Source organism: Hypanus sabinus, chromosome 3, assembly GCF_030144855.1.
Source record: "Hypanus sabinus isolate sHypSab1 chromosome 3, sHypSab1.hap1, whole genome shotgun sequence".
Classification (NCBI taxonomy): domain Eukaryota; kingdom Metazoa; phylum Chordata; class Chondrichthyes; order Myliobatiformes; family Dasyatidae; genus Hypanus; species Hypanus sabinus.
The window spans coordinates 21001855-21024990 of NC_082708.1; the positions used below are offsets into that span (position 1 = coordinate 21001855).

The 23136-nt window shown below is 40.5% G+C and overlaps 1 protein-coding gene across 4 annotated transcripts in view; it reads left to right on the plus strand.

Moving 5' to 3' along the window:
• Positions 1-23136, plus strand: part of cyfip1 (cytoplasmic FMR1 interacting protein 1) — a 174740-nt gene that overhangs the window by 16887 nt on the left and 134717 nt on the right. For 3 of the 4 annotated variants that reach the window (XM_059963835.1, XM_059963832.1, XM_059963834.1), the window contains exon 2: positions 11693-11808. In XM_059963835.1, the coding sequence (XP_059819818.1) occupies positions 11798-11808 (11 nt within the window). In that variant the 5' untranslated portion in view covers positions 11693-11797. Of the gene's footprint in view, positions 1-3364; positions 3457-11692; positions 11809-23136 lie in introns of all 4 variants that reach the window. The other variant, XM_059963833.1, reaches the window with a different exon arrangement.

Sequence of the window (23136 nt, forward strand, 5' to 3'; positions counted from 1 at the left end):
TACATTACTTCAAAGTGTCTCGCAACTGTCACTGTTTGCTGAGTAAGCATGTAATAAGTATTTTATTTTAATTCTGTATTTCTAAATCTGCATATTATGAATGTTCATTTATCATTCTTTCCTATTGTATTGCACAAATGTAATGAGTATAGAAACCTCTGTTATCTTTGAAAGGAATATAAAATGGAAACTAGCAATTTAAGTATACAGATTCTGCATTTTCAGCTTCACTATGAATTTAAAATCAATGCCTGCTCATGAAAATGTTATTGACCTACTACTAGTATCAGAACTCAGACTATACATTAGATGTGGAATCTGTAATAGTTATGGCATCCAAACTTAACCACTGGTATTGTTTGAATTAATACCAAAGGACAATGTATAAGAGTTCTTTTCATTGTTTATATTTTGAATTTAATGTGTATCATTTCTCAACACTGTCTGAAAAGGATGCTTAATTTTTAAATCTTTAGATTGTTCCGTATCCCGTAACTGGATAACTTACCAGCAAAGACAGAGAGGTCCGTTGAAGTCTGATGTCACTATTTTCAAACGTTTTTATTTATAAAGGGACACAAAAGTAAGGTTAATACATACATTCAGATAGTGTACATCGTCAACACTCAATCTAAAGCGCGGGTATAGTAATACTCATCATTAAGAAGTGAGCTCTATGGTTGTCTAGGGGTTAATAGATTGTCCGTTGGAAATATAAAAGTTACTCAGAAGTCTGCAGGCCTCAGCCCTTTGAAAATCGCTGGGTTTCGGGGCGACCGAGAGAGAGAGAGATTGGGGAGAAGAGAAAAAAACCTGAGTCTTGATGAGGCTTCCGTGAAATCGGGGTGGGGGGGGAGCGTTGGTTTCCTCTCCCCGATGTTAGTTAAAAGCGGTTTTCTGTGATTCCAGCCACAAATTCCAATCCTGGAATCTAACGCACGTGGCTTCCTTCAGAATGGCTTCCCGCTGCTGCGGGAACACTCTCTCGCGTCTTCTTGGTGCGTCTGAGGGGGCTGTCCCCCGAGACTCTCCTTTATACTTCCTCACGGGGTTGCAGGTGTCAATCAGGTTGGGATGATGCACTCTCTCTCTCAACCAGCCCACCTTGCCCGAGGGCTTTTCACGTGGTCTCCATGAGACAATAGTCGCTGTAGTCTTATTCTGCATCCCGGGTGGGACGTGCAATTTGGCACATTTCTCTCTCTCTCTCTCCTACTGGGTCTACTGACCCCCCCCCCTCCCCCCTGACGGGTGCTCTTGCAATTCTCACAAAGGAGGGGGCTGGGATCATAACAAAATGTTTTTGTTGAAAAAATCATAAATATCATTTAAGAAGTGAGTATGATAATAACATTTTCCATTGGTAATAAAATAAATATCCAGTTATTTTTGTTGCAGAATAAATGCTCAGCCTCTTAAATCACTTGTAGTTAATTGCACTCAGAGAAATTGTATTTTTCTAAATACAGTGGATTCTGGTTAATTGGGACCAGTATATTTTGGCTGAAGTATGTGATCATCCCAATTAGCTGAATTTTTATGGAAGTAGTTTAAAAGGTATAAAAAAGGCAAACTACTGATTAACTGGGTAACAAACTATGTATTTAAATGAAGTACAAAACAAATTAAAGCACTATCAATACTACAACAGTACTATAAAGCTGTATATTGCTAATAGTTATCGATGGAGGAATTCATTCAGTGTATGCTGACCTGTTGTTTTGATTGACTATAAATGAATAAAAACAGCACAGACACCTAGTGCAGGTAATGGACTGCCTTCATACTATGCTTTTGATGATCCTCCAAATCTTCATTTTCATTGTAACATTTGATTTCAAATCCTTCATCATTCCTAACTTGTTGAATTAGGAAATGGTTTTATTTTTACTTTTCTGGCATCTCCAAGCTTGAATGCTTGAAACTGCAAGAAGCAGAACAGTTTTGAATTAACTTGCTACTTATTTCTCACCATCGGTGACAAAAATTGGTGCTTTTTGGACACAAACATGCAAATGATGCTAATTAAAAATTGTTTGCGCTCAGCACAGTGTAGTGAGAGCAGAGTCACGGTCTAACAGCCATACAAGTGACTGATACTAGTTAGAAACAATTCAGCAACACTCTCTTGTCTCAATTAAGCAGCAGAGTGTCCCAAATAAATGAAAGGAATTCTGGCTATTTTCTTAATTAGTTTTTGTTCTTTGAGTTGTCCCAAATAAGTGGCTGTTCCGTTTAACCGATGGACCATTTAATTGGAATCCACTAATTCTTCCTTGACTTGTACTCTGAATGTTGTTGCATCAGTAATATTTGTTGCTATTTTATCTGGAGAATTGCAAGGCGTGGTTCAAAGTTGCTTTATGTTTCCCTAGTCCGGGGGTCGGCAACCCGCGGCTCCGGAGCCACATGTGGCTCTTTTACGTCTGTGCTGCGGCTCCCTGTTGCTTTGGGAAATAATTGGTCAGTATTTAATTAAAATGTATTTTATGTTAGTTTGTTAGTTTTTGAAATGTAATTCTAAATTTGAAGATTATGGTGATCTTGTACAATCTAAATTAGACGTTGTGGCGACCCATTTCCTGACACATCCGAACCGGCTCACAATTAGCCAGCGTTCAGGCTAAGGGAGATAGCCTACGGGGGTTTGTGAGTACGTGTCTTTTGCAGCATCCGCGCCCATGGGGGGGCGGGTTGAGGGAGGCTTAAAAGCAAGGCTGTTTAGTTCGAATAAAGCTATCTTTGACTGCAGTTTACTGACTGCGTGTAACACACCGCTACAACGTGTTTTTATCGCTGGCTGTCCAGAGGGGAGGTGCTGAAACGCTTTGTCGTGTGTCTGGAAGAAGTTAAAACTTTCCTGGGCAGCAAAGGGCTCACCTTTCCTGAGCTGGAACAGCCAGAGTGGCTGGAAAAGCTACACTTCATGGTAGACATGACAGCGCACCTGAACACGCTGAACACAGCTCTTCAGGGGTAAGGACGCACATGTTGGAGGATGTTTTGGCATTCGAGCGCAAGTTGACAGTGCTTGCCAGAGATTTACAGAAAGGCACATTGTCTCACTTCCCCAATTTGAGAGAGTTCAAACAAGGTCACGACATGATAAATTTGGAGTATTTACATTCTGCAATCATCGCAATGCAAACATCGTTTGGGAAACGCTTCTGTGAGTTCAGAGAGGGAAAAAACACATTATCCTTCCCGGTCACTCCCCTAAGCATCGATCCATCCCTACTGAATATGACTGCATTGTCAGGTGTGAATCAACATGACCAAGTATGATAAATATTTTAATTGCCTATTATTTTACGTATATTCATATGTTTTCATTGTTCAGTGAAATAGTCCTTTTATTTTTCAGGTTGACAGCTGGCTGACGTTATTTTTGGTTTGCTGCTGGCGGCAAATTTAAGTTTGGCGTTTTTCATAAATACAAGAAGGACTCAAATAGACGTTGAGTATTTTACTTCAAAGTAACCTTCAACCCAACATCTTTTTTTTGGAGTTCAAAATGTTTTTGTTGCATGCAGAAATGTAATTTCGTTTTCTCTACAGGAGTTCATCAATTTCATAAATGCAACGCATTATAGTTTGTTTATACATAGCATAAAGGCAAAACAAAACGTTGTATGCAGTGTTATTTCATTTTAAATGTCAAACGGGTTTTGCAGCTCCCAGTGTTTTCTTTTCTGTGGGAAACGGGTCCAAGTGGCTCTTTCAGTGGTAAAGGTTGCTGACCCCTGCCCTAGTCCATTGAATCAAGAGATGACTCTAGGACAATTAATTAGTCCCGAGCTAGATTGCTGCCTTTGGATATTAAATCAAATCCGTAATTACTGCAGTTATATTGGTATAGCAGGACTACGTTAGTCTTCAATTGATTGCATATGGCAGTGAGTCATGCAGCGCTGAAACAGGATATCAGGCTTACCACGTCTATGCCAATCAGTTTACATCCATCTGTATTGATTCCATCTTCCAGCACTTCACTCGTAGTCTTTTATGTCTAGTTAATTTGTTGCTGGTCTAAACATTGCTAAAATGCTCTGAGGGAAAAATTGTTTGCTGTTACTTGTAAAATTAAATTTGAATAAAAGGAGAACTTGCACTTTCCCAAGCACAGACTTGCGTGAATAGTGGGAATTTCATTGCAGGAACTATTATCACACAGGTGAATGAAATGCACAGATTTGTTGGTATAACTTTCTATTTTGTAAGCTAATGTATATTTTCAGAATTGCTTTCAATTCATATTTCTAGAGCCTCTGTTTATGCTTTTACACAGTGTCCTTCCAGTTAGTCACAGTGACCATCTCAGCAAAAACATTATAAACAGGATACAATCCTGGAAGTCATTTTAACTAACTGATGTCAGATAAGGGAAGTCTGTATCTGCAAAATGTTTTCAAATTTGCTTGTAGTTATTAGAAAAGGAGAAATATGCTGGTCCCTAGATATTGCAAGTAATACTGAAATGCAAAGCCTTGCTTTCATGATAAACTGGACAGACTATATTTTTGGTGTGTGTTCATAAGAGTAAAGTTTTCTTACTGCTGAGCAAGAAGTCATGAAAATACACATAGAGTAATGTAGCTTATTGGATGTCCTGGCATTGCATTTTACTTGTGGGAGCAAAAGAGAAATATCTTGTTTTTGATTTTCATTGCTCTGTCCACACACACCTCTTGGTCTTTCAGCTCACTTTCAATCACGGCTGTCTCTTGCCTAATGGTATTTATCAACTTTGGTTAACATTTTTACTTAGCATCTTGAGTATGTTTTTGCTGTTGTGTGAATGGGAAGATGTGTGAACTGCGTTTTTACTTTTATGTGAGGAATTGCTTCGTGACCTAATTCCTGGACAGCATGGATTATCTGATTCTAACACATTTTCTAAGCACTTTGAATACTTGAGCACAAAAACCTCTTACACATCTTTATTGAAGGGAGTTTAAAGATTTGTCTCTGTAACAAAACATGACCATTTTCACCTCTGTGTCATTCTAATGAATGTGTTGTGTGCTTCCTGCAGGACCAGTAAATCCTTTAAGTAATGAGGATTACCTGGAATTGAGTGTACTGCCACCACTGGGGTCTAACCAGTACTGCTCTTGATGCAATATATTTCTGCTTATTGAGTCACAGAGAGAGCATGATCTTAGTGGCCCTTCAGCCCGCTAAAATCGCACTGTCAAACATTGTCAAGTGTAACGTTACAATTTAGAGCATCAAACATCAAAGTCCTCTTTGAATATCCAAACTCCAAGTTGTCAGTGCATTCACTAGAGTACTAGACTGCACTGAGATGAAGCAGACAAAACAAAAGTGGGAAAGTAAAAGATGTGAATGAAAGTATTATAACAACAAAGCAACAAACACTCTCCTGGAGGAACTCCGCAGGTCAAGCAGCATCTGTGGATAGATAGAAATTGCACTGGACAACAAAGATTTTGCTTCCTGCATACCTTTAGTTGTATCTTATGAATTTTGGGCTACTGATCATGAAAATCACCATGAAACTTCCCTATCACGCACCACTTTTTAAATAAACATGTTTATTATTTCAATTCATAATTCAAGTCAATTAAAATGTTGCCTACAATGTAAGCTGGAAAGCAGCTAGCATAACCAAAAACCCCACACATTGTGGCATTTTTCCTTCTCTTCTTCCCCCCAGTGGGGCAAGGTTACAAAGCCTAAAGGCACATGCTACCAGGTTCAAGGACAGCTTCGGTCCCACTATTATTGAATGCTTTCCTCATATGACAAGTTTGGCCTTTGACTTCCTCATCTACCATGTAATGACTATACCTTATTGCCTACGTGCACTATGTTTTCTTTGTAACTGCAGCATGAAAATTTGAGACTTGATTTTGTGTGAGTTATCAATGCATCTGGTATGTCGGTCTCAGGTTAGCTGAAACGTTAACTGTCCATTACCCTTCACTGATGCTGCTTGACCCAATGAGTTTTAGAAACTTTGTGTTGAGACAATTAAAAATGCTCCATTTTGTTTATTTATTACCATTGTGCTGCTCATCACCTTCATGTTGTTGGATAAGTTGAAATTCATTTGTCGGTTCTCGGCAATTTGCTACCAGGTACCACAAACGAAAGATCACATTTTTGCATGTACAGTTGCAAGAAAGTTTATGAACACTTTGTAATTACCTGGCTTTCTTCATTAATTACTCATAAAATCTAGTCTGATCTTTATTGAAATCACAATAATAGACGAACAAGATCTGTCTAAGCTCATAACACACAACAATTGTACTTTTCATCAATACTATACACCATTTAAACAATCACAGCATAGTTTCAAAAATATGTGTGAACTTCTGGGATAATGCCTTCTACAAAAGCAATTTGGAGTCGGGTGTTCCAGTAAATGAGATTAGAGGTATGGATAGTAGAGGTGCCCTGCCCTATAAAAAGACACACAGTCAGTTTACTGACTTCTCAAGAAAGATCTTTTTATGTGCACCATGCCTCAATCAAAACAACTTTCAGGGGACCTTAGAAGAATTGCAGAGATGCGTGAATCTGGAAAAGGCTACAGAAGCATTTCTACAGACTTGAGTGTTCATCAGTCCACAGTAAGAGAAATTGTCTCCAAATTGAGGACATTCAGTACTGTTGCTACTGTCCCTAGGAGTGGGCATCCTGCAAAGATCACATCAAGAGCAAAACATGCAATGCAGATAGAGGTGAAAAGGAATCCAAGGGTAACAACAAAAAACCTGCAGAAATCTCTAGAACTTGCTGAAGTCTCTCTGTTCACGTGTCTACTAAAAGAAAAACACTAAACAAGAGTGGTGTTCATGGAGGAAACCACTGCTCTCCAAAAAAAAATTGCTGCATGTCTCAAGATTGCAAAAAGACCACCTGGATGTTTCCCAACACTTCTGGAACTATGTTCTGTGGACAGATGAGACAGAAGTTGAACTTTTCTGCAGAAATGCACACTGCTATATTTGGAGGAAGAAGGGCACTGCACACCAAAACCTCATTCCAACTATGAAGCATGGTGGAAGAAGCATCATGGTTTGGGGCTGCTTTGCTGCCTCAGGGCCTGGACAGTTTGTAATCATCAAGGAATTCAAAATTGTATCAAAGCACTATATAGGAGAATGTCAGGGTAGTGGTCTGTCACCTGAAGTTGAATAAAGTTGAATGTTGTAACAAGACAGTGATCTGAAACACAAAAGTAAATCAACAAAATGGTTCAAAAAGTAGAAAATTTGAGTTTTGAATGGCCAAGTCAGAGTCCTGAGCTTAACTCAACTGAGATGCTGTGACATGACTTGAAATATTGATGAACTGAAAAAGTTTTGTATGGAGAAATAGTTTAAAATTCATCATTGTGCAAGTCTGATCAGCAGCTACAGGATATGTTTGGTGGAGGTTGCTGCTGCTAAAGAAGGTTCTACTCGTTATTAAATACAAGGGTTCATATTTTTTTCTAGCTTGGACTGTGAATGTTAAAACGTGTTCAATAAAGACATGAAAAGTACAATTGATTGCGTTATTAGTTTAGGCAGATTGTGTTTCTCTATTATTGTGACTTAGATGAAGGTCAGTCAGACCACATTTTATTAGTAATGCAGAAAACCAGGTAATTTCAAATGGTTCACAAACGTTTTCTTGCAATGGTACAGAAGGAGAATGGGTAGGGTTGGGTGGGTTCTTTGATTATGCTGGTTGTTTTAATGAGGCAGTGACAAGTATGCACAGTCTGTGGAGGGGAGGCCAGTTTCCACTGAACTTAGTCCACCACTCTCTGCATTTTCACTATAAGACATAGCAGAATGAAGCCATTTGACCGATCAAGTCTGTCCCAACATTGATCACGGTTGATTTATTTTCCCTTTCAATCCTATTATCCTGCCTTCTTCCTGTAACTTTTGATGTCCTTACCTATCGAGATTATTAACCTCTGCTTTAATTGTACCCAATGACTTGGCCTCACTCAAAACTCCAGAGAACCATCAAACTCTTCTCATGTGTTAACCTTTTCATTCTTGTAAAAGCCTTCCAGATTTCTCCATTGCCAGCACGTCCTTTCTTAGATATTAGACTCAAAACAGCTGTTTTGCTTCAGTTCCTGCAGTCATGGGCAGAACAGCTGTCATATTAAGCTGTAATGCATCTGGATAGGATGTTTTTTTTATGGTGCAGTGATTAAAAATTGCTGAGGGTCAAAGAGGACATGCCAAGTTTCCTTAGCCTCCTGAGAAATGTCACTTAAGTTCCTACAGATGTCCCATGGAGAGCATTCTGTCTGGTTGCATCACTGGTATGGAGGGCCCAATTCACAGGATCAAAAGAGGCTAGAGGGTGGTAGACTTAGCCATCTCCATCACAGGAACAAGCCACCCCACCATCGAATATCTCATTATTCCTCTTTTGGAATACTGCATATTTATTGTAACATAGTAATTGTTAGTGTATTGTATTGCATTGCTTCCACAAAGCAGTGCATTTAGTTACATATGTCAGTGACAATAAACCTGAAATGAAGATATTTTCTCTTTCTTCTTCTCTGCAACATGAAGCCTATTTTTTATTTGATGAGAAACATTAACCCTCTCTCCCTCGTCTCTCTAGCATTTTTCAGATTTTCAGTATTTGTTGATTTTTTGCTCTTCATTTCTAGCCATTTTTATTTTTAATGGTTTAAAATTTGCAGACTTTGAGTAATTGTTGATGTACTCCAGCAGTTATTGAATTTAAGCTTTTTGAAGTTCATGAGCTTTTCTTAATAGGTTTAATGAGATACAAATGTTAAGTCGTGCTTGGGTGCTGACATTCAGAATCAGTAAGTTGTGTTAGAGACAAATCCTAAACATTTTTCAGTTCAGTGGCGTGATAGTCATTTCCTTGATGTGAATCAGGGCTTGCCTGTCAGCAATTCTGGGCCGACATTAACTCCTGTTTCACCATTTTTTTTAAATTCCACAAATCTAGCTGGTTGTTTTAAATGTTCACTTAATGTTCCCCTGAACAATCTAAAGAATTCAATTAAACTGGAGGTCGTATTTAGTACAAATAGGAAGTATTTCTCTGCTTAAAAAAGAAAAAAAACTTGGTATACATTTTTTTAGGCCAGAACTTCCCTTGTATGACACTTGTTTTTATTGCTGTCAAAGGAATTTCGTAATGAATCTCGATGCCATTTTTTATTATGTGCAGGTTGTGCACTTTTGACGATTTGTCACGTGTCAAATGACAAGTGAGGCTATCAGCTATGAGCAGTGGTGTAGAATGCAAGATATAATGTGGCTTCAATACTGCTCAATTGTTCAGCTAAGGCCCTTAAACAATATAGACCATTTGTATTAAAGCAGATGTTATCTAAAGGTTTAAGGCATGCTTTCTTTTGAGATAAAAGGGACCAGCTTTATCTGATTTCCGTCTGCTGGGTGGATAGCTCCTTGTTCCCTGTTTTAGTGTTTACTCCTTCCCACCCATCCTATTTACTCTAATGTCAAAACTGAACTTCCGCTTGTAGTCAATCTTTGATGTTTTCCCTTCTGTCTATAAACCTGTGTCTTGAATATACTTAGTGCCTTATGCTTCACAACTGATTTGTAGAAATTTCTGAAGTTTCCCTACCTGCTGGATGAAGTGATTTCTGCGTATCTAAGTCCTAAATTAGTTCACCCTACTTGTAACTGTGGACCTGATTCACAATACCAGAACCTGCAGGTGTATCATTTCCTCATCTATCCTGATGAGGCATTAGATATAGGAACAATATTAGGCCATTGAGTGCATCAACTCTGCTCCGCCATTTCAACACGACTGGTTTATTATTCCGCTCAAAGCCATTCTCCTGCATTCTCTCCGTAACCTTTGATGCCCTCTGTAATCAAGAACCTGTCAACCTCTACCTTAAATACAGCTCTGTGCAAGAGTCTGAGGCATGAATATATATCTCTATCTATCATGCACTGGAATGTTAAAGGCTGAGATGTGCTCAATATTGTATTTCAAATGACATAGCCTTCAAAGCCATCTGTGGCAATAAATTTCACATACTCACTACTATCTGGCCAATGAAATTCTTATTCATCTTTGTTCTAAATGGATGCCCCTCTTTTTTTTAGACCGTGCTCTCTGGCCCTAGACTAAGAAACATTCTCTTCACATCTACTCTATCTAGGCCTTTCAATATTTGATAGGTTTCAAAGAGATTCTCCCCCACCCATTCTTCTAAATGTCAGCAAGTACAGTCTCAGAGCCTTCAAACACTCCTCATACATTAACCCTTTCATTCCCAGAATAATTCTCAATAAATCCATAACAGAATAATAATAATAATAATAATAATACAATCAATAAAATACCTTACCAACTTGAGCAATGAACCAGTGAACAAATGATAACAAATTGTTGGAAGTAATTTGGGGAATGTGCAGCTCTGCTGGTTGATGGTTGGGTTGAGTAGTTCTCCAGTCCTGGCAATTGGCTTGCAAATGATGTCTCCTCATAAGGTGATGAAATATTTGCAAGTAAATTGCCAAGATATAAACAATGAACATCAAAGTGAAATTGAGTGAAGTTATCCTTTTGGTTGAAGAGCCTGATGGTTGAGGGATAATAACTGTTTCTGAACCTGGTGATGTGAGTCCTGAGGCTCCTGTATTTAGCTTCCTGATGACAACAGTGAGAAGAGAGCATGACCTGGATGGTGAGGGTCTGACGATGAATGCAGCTTTCCTGCAACAGCACTTTGTGTATATATTCACAATGGTAGAGAAGGCTTTACCCATGATGGACTGGGCCGTAACATGGGCATTGGTGTTTCCGTACCAGGCTGTGATGTCAATATACTATCCACCACACTTTGCATTATTTTTAAAACTCTGCTAGTCCTTATTTATATCTTTTTGTAATATTCATGCATCTTGATCCGACAGAGGTTCAGCTGTCAACTTCCATGTAAATTAGGCTTGAATTTTAACATATTGACCCTTTCAAGAATTAAACTGGATAGTCATTATCCTAGTGTTTTTCAATCCATTCTTGAGATGTGGCTGCCATTGATTGCCTACCCCTTGTTTAAGTTTTAGAAAGACTCTTTAATATTGTCTTGACAAACACAAGAAAATCTGAAGATGCTGGAAATCCAAAACAGCACACACACACAATGCTGGAGGAACTCATTAGGCCAGGAAGCATCTATGGAAAGGAGTAAATAATCGACATTTCGAGCCAAGACCCTTCATCAGGACTTGGTACTATCTTGATTTCAAGTCTGTGTTGTGTATTCTGTTCAGCTCTGGAATTGAACTCTTCTATCAATGTTTGGAAAAGATTTCAGTTAGATTGGAGTGTTGTTGATGGGAACAGGAGAGAGGGCTAAATTGAGCATTAGTCCTGTCTTGCTAGCAATATTAATAATGTTTTCCGGTTATTTAAATCATCTAACTTTAGAGCTTGACTTGTGAATTTTGATGTATGTTGTGTATGCAAAATTGACCAGTTACCTTTTATTGTGGCATCACAGACAGGTCTTCTTGGACCTAAAGCTATTAAGTTTTAGCAAAGTTCATGTTCTATGACTTTGTCCCAAAGCCAAATCACTGTAATCTCTTGCTTAGTTTATCTTTAAATTTGCTATAGTTGGAATGCAAGTTTGCTGGTGCTGCTTCTAATATTTCCATATTTCCCTTTATTTCAGGCAGTTGAGCAAGTGGCTGTCACAAAGGAGAATAAACAGAACTATTTGCCCTAATCAAGCCCCAAATCAAGTAACTGTTCAAGGAAACTGTAAGCATAAAGGACAATGTCAGATGAGTAAGTAAACTTTCACAAACTTTGTAATTAATGTGTGTCCATTATAATACTTCAAGGTTTTGAAAAAAAAACAGACTTTTTTTGATGCAGCTGGTTGTTGTTCCGGATTCCGGTACCTGCATATCTTTTATCTTCAGAACAAATTATATGTGTAGGCTTCTTTGTGTCCCTCATTGTGTTATTCCTAAGTTGTTTTAACTTGAAGAACAGCATTTTCTTCTAAATGGAATGGTTTAAAATGGTACAGTTCAATATTAGTAACGTCATCTGGATAGGAAGGAGGTGTGCAAAGAGAGAAACTGCAGCTTCTGTCATGCAGTAAGTGGTGATAAGAGAAATGGTATGGATTAATCTATCAACACATAAACACAGTTGCTACTAGTCTCAGACCCAGATGCAGTTTAGGTCTTTCATGATACTAAATAACTTCAGTTACCCCGAGACCTTTCCCTGCCCCCAGAGTAAATGGAACACCTGCTCTTACACCTCCTCCCTCATCACCATCCCAGGATCTAAATGGTCCTTTTAGTTAGGCAAAGGTTCATGTGCATCTCCTCTAATATTGTCTTCTACATTTTGACGCATGCATTGTGGCCTCCTCTACATTAGGGAGATCAAGCACAGATTTGGCAACCGCTTCATACAACACCTACACTCAGTTCACAATGACAGTCTCAAGGATGCTCTTGCCAACCATTTCAACCCCATTCTCCTTCCCTTCCCACATTGAGCTGTCCATCTGTGTCCATTTTTACTGCTAGGATGAAGCTCAACACAAACTGGAGGAGCAGCACTTCTTATTCTGCCTTGGTAATCTACAACCCAACAGCATAAATATTGTGTTTTCCAATTTTAGGTATCCCCTGTTATTTTATTTTCCCTCTTCTCTCCCCCCCCCCCCCCATTTTCATTGATGTTCCCATTTTCACCCCTTTGCCACCCTCTCATGGTGCTCTCTTGACCCATCCTTGTCCCCTTCCATTTCTTCCCTCCACCAACCACACACTGGGTTGCCTATCTCCCAACTTCTCATCTAGTTCCAACTGTCATTTACCTCTCTCTTCCCTAATGGTTCTCGTTTTTTGTTCATCTCCCTTTAGCAGCTCTCTCCTGTTTTCATGGTCCCCTCTCCCCACTTTGTTCCATCTGTTGTTCAATGTAGACAAAACACCGGAGAAACTTGTTCAGGCACTATCTATGGAGGGAATAAGCAGTCAACATTTTTGGCTGAGATCCTCTTGCCAAATCCTGATGAAGGATCTTGGCCAGAGACATCAACTGTTTATTTCCTTCCATGGAATCTGCCTACTGAATTTCCCAGCACTTTGTCTGTATTGCTCAACATTTCCAGCATCTGCAGAATCTTCTGTATCTCTATTTGCTGTTTTTTGTTTCTCCTCTTTCTTTGTCTGCCTCCATTTCTCTGCCACCTGCCAGTTTTCCAACTCCACCCTCACCATTTCCTATATCTGGCACTACAGCCTGTAATTTTACACCCCTTTTTCAGTTTACCAATCACCTTGCAGGCTTTTGTACCGCTTTCCTTCTCTCTGTATTGGCCATCGCACCTCTCTACTCAGTCCTGATGCAGATTTTGGCTGGAAGTATGAGAAATTTATTTCTTATCACCAATGTTGCTTGACTCACTGAATTCTTCCAGAATATTGTGCGTTGCTTCAACTTTTTGCCTTGGCTCGCCCGGCACTACCCCCCATTGGAAGCTTCTCCACACGACCATGTAATAATTCATTGTTGAATTTGGACCAGGTTTCCCAGCAAACAGGTTCTAGCCACAACAAGTACTCAGCAGATCAGAGGGAATTAAATCGTACCAGGTTCCTGGCATAGAGGCACTGTCAGTTTCACACCTCTGTTCGCAATACAGTAGCGACCCCTTTTACACTGATTTCATTAGTTGTCTTGTATCTCAAATAGTGTCCTTCATAGTCTGCAAAGTGCTGTGTACGATGAAAATGGCTCTATCTTGCTGGTAAAATTTGAGTGTTGATGTTATTACACGAATCAGTCAACACAGTCTATGATTAGAGAGGGATGTAGAGTTGTAAATCTGGAGATGTAGTCATCAATTGCACATAGACTCCATTATTCTTGAGATCATTCTGATGTTGTGCATCAAACGATATGTAGTTAAGTACAGCATTTGTAATGCTCAGGTTAAGATTTTTACTGCTATGTTGTAGGTATTCTATTTTAGCAGTTCTGTAAGAGCAGTGTGCTCTGCTTTCAGACTGTTTGGGCTTCAGCTAAGAGATGAGGGGGTATGATGGTCAACTTAGGAATGTTGTGTTAGCCAATCCAAGTGGTGAAATCGGGAGAAAGTTTGAGAGAGCGGAGCGGAGAGGTTTGTGACAAACAGTGTGGTTCCTGGTTATTTTTTTGGTGGGAGCTGCAGAGAGAACAGGAGGGAAGATGGCTGAGGATGCTATGGGAAGGAACGTCCCTGTTGCACAAGGTGCTTTGTGCAGATGAATAGCTGCAAGGAGGAAGGGCCAGTAGTCATGAGAGAGAGTCCATTGGTTCAAAATCGATTTTGTGTGAAGTTCTGAATGTGGTGTGTGCTTTCATGCAGACCACAGATGCAGCGCATGAGTAAAAAGACAACTTCAAATGAACTCCATCTTTATGTGCACATTTGAACTGGTTCAATTGTAATGGACCCACTTATTTTTATCCTTCCCCACCCCCCCCCCCCCACTAACTTTGATAAAGCTGAAATTTGTAAATATACTTTCTTTATAATTTTATGTGGTGTACGATTTGTTATTTTTTTGCTGACCAATTATGTAAAGGCAGTATTTACACAGCATTCGCTGAAATTGAAGTTTCTTTAATTGGAACATCGCGATGTTCCTGTTTGATTGAACCCCAAATCATACTGACCTCAGACCCTTATTTTTTTTGAAAGGTGGCCTTCTCACCGTTGAATCTCGTGGCTGTTAGTGAGGCCGGGACTGAGCCAATTTTCCATATTAGCCTGGTGAGGGTCTGCTTTGTGGGGGCTATCATCCAGCAATTCGCTGAATGCTGTATAATTGCTGTTAAGGATTGATCAAGCAGTTCGTGTGTTTAAGTCTGTGTTTAAACTAGTGTCAGGGAAAGTGACTAAGGTACTGTATTATGGACACCACAGAGGTTAAGGTTTGGTGCAATTCAAAGAGATTATCCATAAATAATGATTGAGCAGGGTGGATGTCCGAACTTCCAATGAACCTTTATGCAGAGTGCTAAGTTCTATAGAAGTTTTGGGGACTTAACGCTTATTGAAAGGCATTTTGGCCAATTGGATGGTAAGCATATCATGTTAGTCCAGACTAGCAGTGACATAACTGAAGTTGTGCTGCCTGATAGGTTGGGAGACCCTGGAGAAGCAGGGCCATGAGCAGTTCATAATTTTAGAGAAGGGGCATGTAGCTGAGGACAAAGATTGGGTCCTTCAGTGGTTAGTTTCAATTCTGAGCTGGTTTTGGCTATTACATCACTGGTTTTGTTTTATTTTGTTTCTTTTTTTTAATTAAGTGCAATCATGAACAATAGCCAGATCAGAAATGCTGATCAAGTCAATTAGTTCCCAAAGAGAACTCTGATAGGTCAATCAGATGGTTCACTGCTACTCAGCGGTAGAACATAAAAAAATCTTATGTACAATTAAGAAACATTAAAAAATAGTAGAAATACTGGGGTCATGATGATCATGAAGAAGTCTGCTGGAGAGAGACGTTTATACACATGCTGTCCTCCATAATTCAGAGGGATTGAAGGATAAGTTTACAGGGTGACAAAACGTGACAGGAGCACTTGAAACTAAAAACTCATCCCTACCGGGAGAAAACAGCACCTGATCTTTCCGCACTGTTCTCCAGCAGTTTACGGACTGAGTCCAGCCGGAACATAACTCACAAGTGCTCTTGAAAGTCAGGTATGAACTCTACCTACCAACAACCAAGTGTTGCCATCCTTGGTCCCCTTCATGATAACTTATGAAGAAGCATGTGACTTCCCTCCCAGAGATGATAAGTGTTTGTGCACTCAACCCCCATCGTTGTAGATGTTTCCACCACAGCATTTGGAAGGCTGTTCCAAATTCTGATAGCACAGTGAAGGAAGCTTCTATCTAGCATGTAGGTTCTCACATCAGGCATAGATAAACTTGATTGAGTGGTGCGCTGTCTCTCATAAGATGAAGGCAGCACGGCGCGAAGGTCTGCATTTTGTATAGCACAGTAGCTGCAGCAACCTGTCATCTGTGGTGTAAGCTGCCGATGGCTAACTTCTCATGAGCTGTGGCTTCATCTACACCTATAATCCTGAGAGCCTTTCTTAGAATGGAATCAAGCTGGCTGAGGCACTCTGTGAGGCATTCATCCATGATAAGCAGGCATACTCCATGATACTTTGTACCTGGGCTTTGTAAACTGTGGCTCTGCCCTCTTTGTCTAGTTTGGATGCTACTTTCCGCAGAGCTCCAAGCCTTTGCCCAGCCTTGTTTGAAATAGTGGAAAGGTGTTTATCCCACACCAACCTGCTGTCAGTATTAATACCAAGGATTACTAGCTCCTTCTTTAAATCCAGCTTTCTTTTCTCAAAATACAGGTCGGGGGTAGATAGTTTCTTCTTCCTTGACATCAACATCACGTTACACTTAGTAGGCTCAGACAGACAAACAGACAAAGGTGATATTCCAGTTGTCTGCCCAGGCTTTCATCCTGTCAAGATCCGTATTCAGGCCTGCTGCCACTGTATTACTGTCTCCTGCTCTAAATGGTGCAAATAGTGTGGAGTCATCAGTGTACAGGTATAGCTCGTTACTGCATGCATCAATCAAGTCATCAATAAAGATGGAAGACCGAAGTGGCCCAAGTATTGAACCCTGTGGTACAGATGCATTGATGGTTGAAGAACCAGAAGCTCTACCAGAGATAACAACTTTGATGGTCCATCCATGAAGGTAGCTCTGCAGCCATTTAAGCAGCTTTCCAGATATTCCTTTTGGAATATTCCTTTTATGCCAGACCTTGTCAAGTGCTCCTTTGATATCCAAGGCTATGACACCTTCTCCACCTTTGTCTAATAAGGTGTTTGAGATAAGGTGGTGAGGAGATCGGGTGTGCTGTGATCAGGTCTAAATCCATACTGCCTGCTTGAAATTAAGTTATTACGGAGTAGGTAGTTCTGAACTTGTTTGTGGACTGCTGCTTCCATTACCTCGCTGATGACACTGAGTAAGGATATGGGGCGGTAATTTGTAGGATCTGCTCTGGAATCCCGCTTGTGTACTGGTGTTACTGATGCTTTTTCCCATTGTTCTGGGAATACACCACTCGAGAAGCATAGCTGGAAGAAGTGGCATAGAGGACTTGCAAGTTCTGCATTGCATTCCTTTAAGACCCTAGTTGGAATCTGGTCAAGGCCTGATGCTTCATCAGGTGGAAGCTGTTGCATAATTTTCCTGATGTCTTTAGGTTTGAAGATGATTTTGTTCAGCGAGGTGGTAGTAAGCTGCTTGACATCTGGTGGCTGGTCATTAGTATTTGTGAGCTGACATTTATCTGCAAAAGCTCGACAGAAAACATTGGCCTTATCCTTTGCTGTCGTATGTACAGACCCATTGTGCTCAATGACAGGGATTGATAAATGTAGAAGTGTATCTGCAGAGAGCCAAAGTTATTCTAGGCTAGGAATGTTCTCTGGGGTGAAGGCCCCCCTCCCCCCCCCCCCCCCCAATGGGGAAGAATATTATGAGGCTTGGGCTGAGCAGACATCTCAGTTACTGGATAACTGGCAGTGGTGAGATAATGTGGAAAAAAAAAACAGAGAGCCTAAACAGTTCAGCAGCTGATAGTGAGGTTCCTAAAGGCAGAAAATCCATTAGCCATGTCAGCAAGCTGTGGAAGATGCTTTTAGCACTGCTGAAAGTGCAGCCAATCTAATGATGAAGGCACACATTCCAGGAGGAAGAAGAGAAGATATCTGCCTACATTTTCAGGTTGGAGAAACTGCTGCACTGTTTGTGCTGCAAAAGGGGCTTTCCACTGTGAGAGAAATTGCTTGAGGTTGGAGCAAATTATGAAGGGTGCGCTGTCACATGATGTGATTGCTGTACATATTTGAATGACTTGCAAGATGCGCCCTCCTCCATCTTTTACCGAGTTACTCAGAGAAGTTAGAGAGGAGGAAAATATAATTGAGAAGTGGGACATCTCCAAAAGCTGAGTAGTGTCTTCATTGGCAGCCTCTATTGTTAGAGGAAGAGCTTTTGAGGAATGATGTGGAAAACCTTTGAGCTGAGCTGATTTGATGGTTGTCTGGTAAAGTTTCAGCTAAAGGTGATACATCCTTTGGGAAATCCAACTCATCTGTAGAACTTATAATGCAACAAACTGCTGCTGAAAAGGGTCTCTTGACTAGAGAGGTGATAACTATTCTCTGTTACAACTGTGGAGAAGATGGACATTTCAAGCAAGATGGTAAGGAACAGGAAAATGTCCAAAACATAAGTCAGTGTTTAATTAAACAGAGAAGAAAAGAGGCAAAATTATAGAGGGACCCAGTAGAGGAATGGGTTGGCGTTTCAGAGAGGATATGTTCCAATTAGCAAATCGAGGAAAATACTAATGTGCAAAACACTATTCCTGAAGGTTTAGTGGGACCAAGCCCTGATGTATCCATACAGATTGAAGGTGTTTCTGCTGGAGCCATACTTGACACAGGTTCTCAAGTTGCTTTGCTTTATAGATCCATTTACAACTGGTATTTGATGCTCCGTGCCCTTGAGATTTGTGTGTTTGGTTCTGATGAGTACCCATACAGTGGTTACTTGTTGAAACTGGTGTTTTCAGAAGCAGATGTTGGAATAACTGAGACTATTGATGCACCCATATTGGTCTGGTTGGATCTGGTCGTAAAGGGTGGAGCTTCCAGTCTTGTGGGAACAAATACTTCTGTTATGAGATGGTTTGTAGGAGAATGCAAGGAAGGAAATGGAGAGTACTTTTTGAAATCCTTGTCCATTCACCCTGTGTTCAGAGCTGCTTTTGAGAAGGTGCAGGTTCTTTCTAAGCAGGATGATGAGCAGAAACAAGGAACTGTGGTACACCCAATCTAAATTTGTCATGTAACGTCTGTAGGAATAGCTAGAGTGACAGGAACCCCCAAATTTTCCAGAATGCCCAACACCTTGGCAATCCAGGTGGATACTCTTGATAATCTGGAAGGAGAGTCACGCTTACCTGCAAGGGTGCTGGTGAGACCTGAACTGCTGAAATCTTCAGCAGTATGTGCAAACAGGCCAGTGGTGATTATCAGGAACACCTCAGGGAGAGAGGTTGCCCTCCGACATGGGATGCTGACTGCCCCTCTTTTTCCTGTGATGGTGGTGCCTGGTTTTCTTGGGGAAACAGAAGAGAAACAGCCTTCTAAATCGAGGAAGTCTACATTGAAGTCATGCAACTTCAGTGACTCACCAATGCCTGAGAAAAGGAAAAGGAGATTGACTGAGAAGATGTTGGAACATGATGATGCCTTTTCAACTGACAAGTTGGTTGCTCCAAAAGTACTTGCAACACTACTAGAGCAACAGAGGACCTCTTTTCAAGAGAGGTCTCGCCGGTTAGCACCAGGGAAAGTTGAAGATGATCTGCAGCACCTGCTTAAACTGAAGGAAGCTAAGTTCAGTCATGGAGTAGGAGACCTGAGCCACCGGAAGATACAAGTGATAGACAGGAGGAGGCACCCTCTAGGAGACAGGAAGGGTCACAAGGAGTGGTTGAAGCTGGAGAAGCTGAGGTTAAGATAAGCAGATCTCAGAGTCAGGAAGCTCCAAGCTAGGCTGGCAGAGGATGCGCCCGGGAAACAGAATATTAAGTCCATTTCCAATGTGAGATATGCAACTTCCATTTACAAATGGATTAGAGATCCTGAAATCATGAAGTTCATTTGAATAGTGTGTTATTATAATCGTTTAATAAGTTCCAAAGTCATGTGGACATGACTATTTTTGGTGGGGAGAGTGTAATTTTCTACTGTTATGCTGCAGGTATTTCATTTCAGCAGTTCTGTAAAAACAGTGTAATCTGCCTTTAGACTGCCTGGGTATCGGCTAAAAGACAAGGAGCAATGATGTTCAACATAGGTTGTTTCAGCCAATCAGGAGAGTGGGGCAGCAAGAGATTTGTGATGGACAGTGTAGTTTGCTGTTCATTTTTTTTTAGCTGGACCTGCAAGAGAGGACAGGAGGGAAGATGGTTGAGGATGCTGTGGAAAGGAGTGTCCCTGTTGCATAAGGTGCATTGTGCAGATGAACGGCTCTGAGGAAGATGGGCCAGTACTCCCAAGAAAGAGCCCATTTGTTCAAGATGGATTTTGAGTGAAGTTCAGAATGTGGTGTGTGCATTCACACAAACCATAGGTCCAGTGTGAGAGTAAAAAGACAATTTCAAGATGAACTCTTAACTTTATGTGCACATTTGAACTGGTTTAACTGTAATGGGTCCTTTCATTTTTGTTTCTCCCCCCCCCCCCCCTTGACTAACTGTTCAATAAAGCTGAAATTTGTGAATATACTTTCTTTATAATTTTAAGTGCTATATAATTTGTTATTTCTTGCTGACTGACAATTGTGTAGAGGCAATATTTGCGCAGCATTCATTTAAATCGAGATTTCTTTATTTGGAACATTGTAATGTTCCAGTTTGGTTGAACCTCAAATCATACTGACCCTAGAAGCCTATTGTTTAAGAAAGGTGGCCTCACTGCCGAGTCCTGTAGCTGTTAATGGGGCTGGCAACAAGCCAAATTTCCACAAGAACCCAGTGAGGGGGTTGCACATTTAACAGTGCATATACTTTTAAACAAATATCTTAGAAATTGAATCACTATGCAAGTTCAGTTTATTGTCATTCAACTGTACACGTATACTGTTAAACAAAACAAAATTCCTCCAGACCAAGATACACAACACAGTATGTAACATGTCACAACACATGGAGTAATATTACCACAAATAAATTAACAATAATAAGGTGCATTTACCTCATACATCAGAAAGTAAACAGTATAACATAGCTGGCAGTTCATACATGATGAGCACTGAGTGGTGGGAGGTAGTTCAGTAGTCTTCTGAGCTGTTTCCCATCCTAACATTTCTTGTCCTACTGTCCTACTGTTTTGCCTGATGGCAGGGAGTTCATTTGTCTCACAGGACAAATGCAAGGAAGAAGCCGTTTCTGCATCTGACAGTCATTCCAATGGTGTGGTACCTCCTGCGTGGTGGTAGGGAGTCAGAGAGATTGTTGAACAGATGGGAGAGGTAATTGACAGGGCTAAGGGCTCTGGATACATAGCGCTTCTGATAAATACCTCTAATGGGTGGAAGAAGGACTCCAGTGATCCTCTCAGCGGTCCTTGCAATTGTTTGTGGGGACTTAGAGACACTGTTGTGCTTTCTTGACCAAAGAGGTGGTGTTGATGGACCAGCTGAGGTCATCTGTAATCTGCATGCCCTGAAGCTTGGTGCTACTTAAGAGCTCTTTATGTGCATACAGACCATTCCTCACTGTACTTTCCTAAAGTCCACAATCATCTCTAATCTTGTCCATGTTGAGACTCAAGTGGTTGTGTTTGTACCGTTCTATGCTGTCTTGTTGTCGTCATTGATGAGTCCAACCACTGATGTGTCATTGGTTGGTGAACCTGATGATGCAGTTTTGAACTAGATCTAGTAGTGTAGTCATGCGTCAGTAGTAGGCTGACCCTGCAGTCCTAGGGGACACCAGTGCTCAACATCATAGAGCTTAGAGATGTTTCTGTCACGAAGTCCAAGATCCAGTTACAGAGAGAGGTGTGGAGATATGACAAGGATAGTTTACACACCAGAATTTTGAGGGATGATCTTACTAAATGCTGAGCTGAAGTCGATAAACAGCATCCTAGTGTATGAGGCACCATTTTCCAGGTGCGACAAAATGGAGAGGAGTACAGAGCTTATGGTATCATCAGTCGACTGATTTTAGTGATAAGTGAACTGGAAAGGGTCCAGCGTAGTAGGAAGATGGAATTTAATGTGATCCACAACCAGCTGCTCAAAGCACATCATTATTGTTGAGGTTAATGGCATAGATGGTAGTTGTTGAGGCAGGTTACTGTTCTGTTGGGATGATGGTGGCCATCTTGAAGTTTGTAGGGACTGTGGACTGTTTTGGAGTGAAGATGTCTGTTACAACCTTTGTCAATTGTGCTGCACAGTTCCTTAGCACTTGAACAGATATGTTATCAGGTCTTTCTCACATCAGCTGCAGCCAGACAGAAAATCTGCTCTTCGGAGGGGAAAGGGGGGCCTTTCTTACCAGCACGTCATTCCTTGCATCAAACTGAGCATATATATTCGCCACCCCCCCCCCCCCCCCCCCCCACATATGAGAGGCAATTTTTACAGTGAGCAATTAATACATTCAAAGGGAGAACTTGAAACTTCACGCAAACAGCACAGAATGAACTGAGGTCGCTGGAGCTGGCAGGCAGCAGGTTTAGTAGCTGCTAGCTCTGCAGTATCTGCTGACACTGGTAAATGCTTTGTGTTTTGTTTGTGCTTCAGAATGTCAGGCCTTCCCAATTAAGTACGTAATTAGCATTGTAATTTCTTCCAAGGCATCCATTACCCAATCTGAATTGTCTGGTAAAATTCCAAGTGCAATGTTTTTTTTAAATATCAGTTGACTGTGCATATCTATTTCTGCTTTTCTGTGTCTGAGTCACCACATCACCCAAAATAAACTAGAAAGACAATTGTGAAATTTTAGAATGCTACTTGAATTTGATCAGCCTTTCCCATGATGAAACAAGAAGTAGCAAAAAGGGTTCTGCCATCCATTTTGTACTTGTATTTAAAATCTATGATGTAAATATAATTTTCCATAAATAGTGTAGGATGAGTAGGAGTTAAAGTAAAGTAAGTGGGAAATGCTGCAGAATAATGACATTTTTGACTTTTGATTATCCTTTCTTTGGAATTTAACTTCCAGCTGAATACATAGTGAGTTTAATACATTTTGTAACCACAGTGTATTTACTCTTTTAATTACATGTTTTTTTTCAACGGATAAATTTGGTGTGAATGTTGGAATAGAACATGCATGTACATACACTCTGACCACTTTATTAGGTACACCTGCTCTTTAATGCATATCTGGAATACCTCACAGTTAAGTACTGGCCATTTTACCTGCCATGGGAGATTTCAGCAATCATTTTGGTAGTGGTGCATGTTCCACCTCAGGCCAACTGAGCGATGTAATCAACAGGCAGAAAGCACGT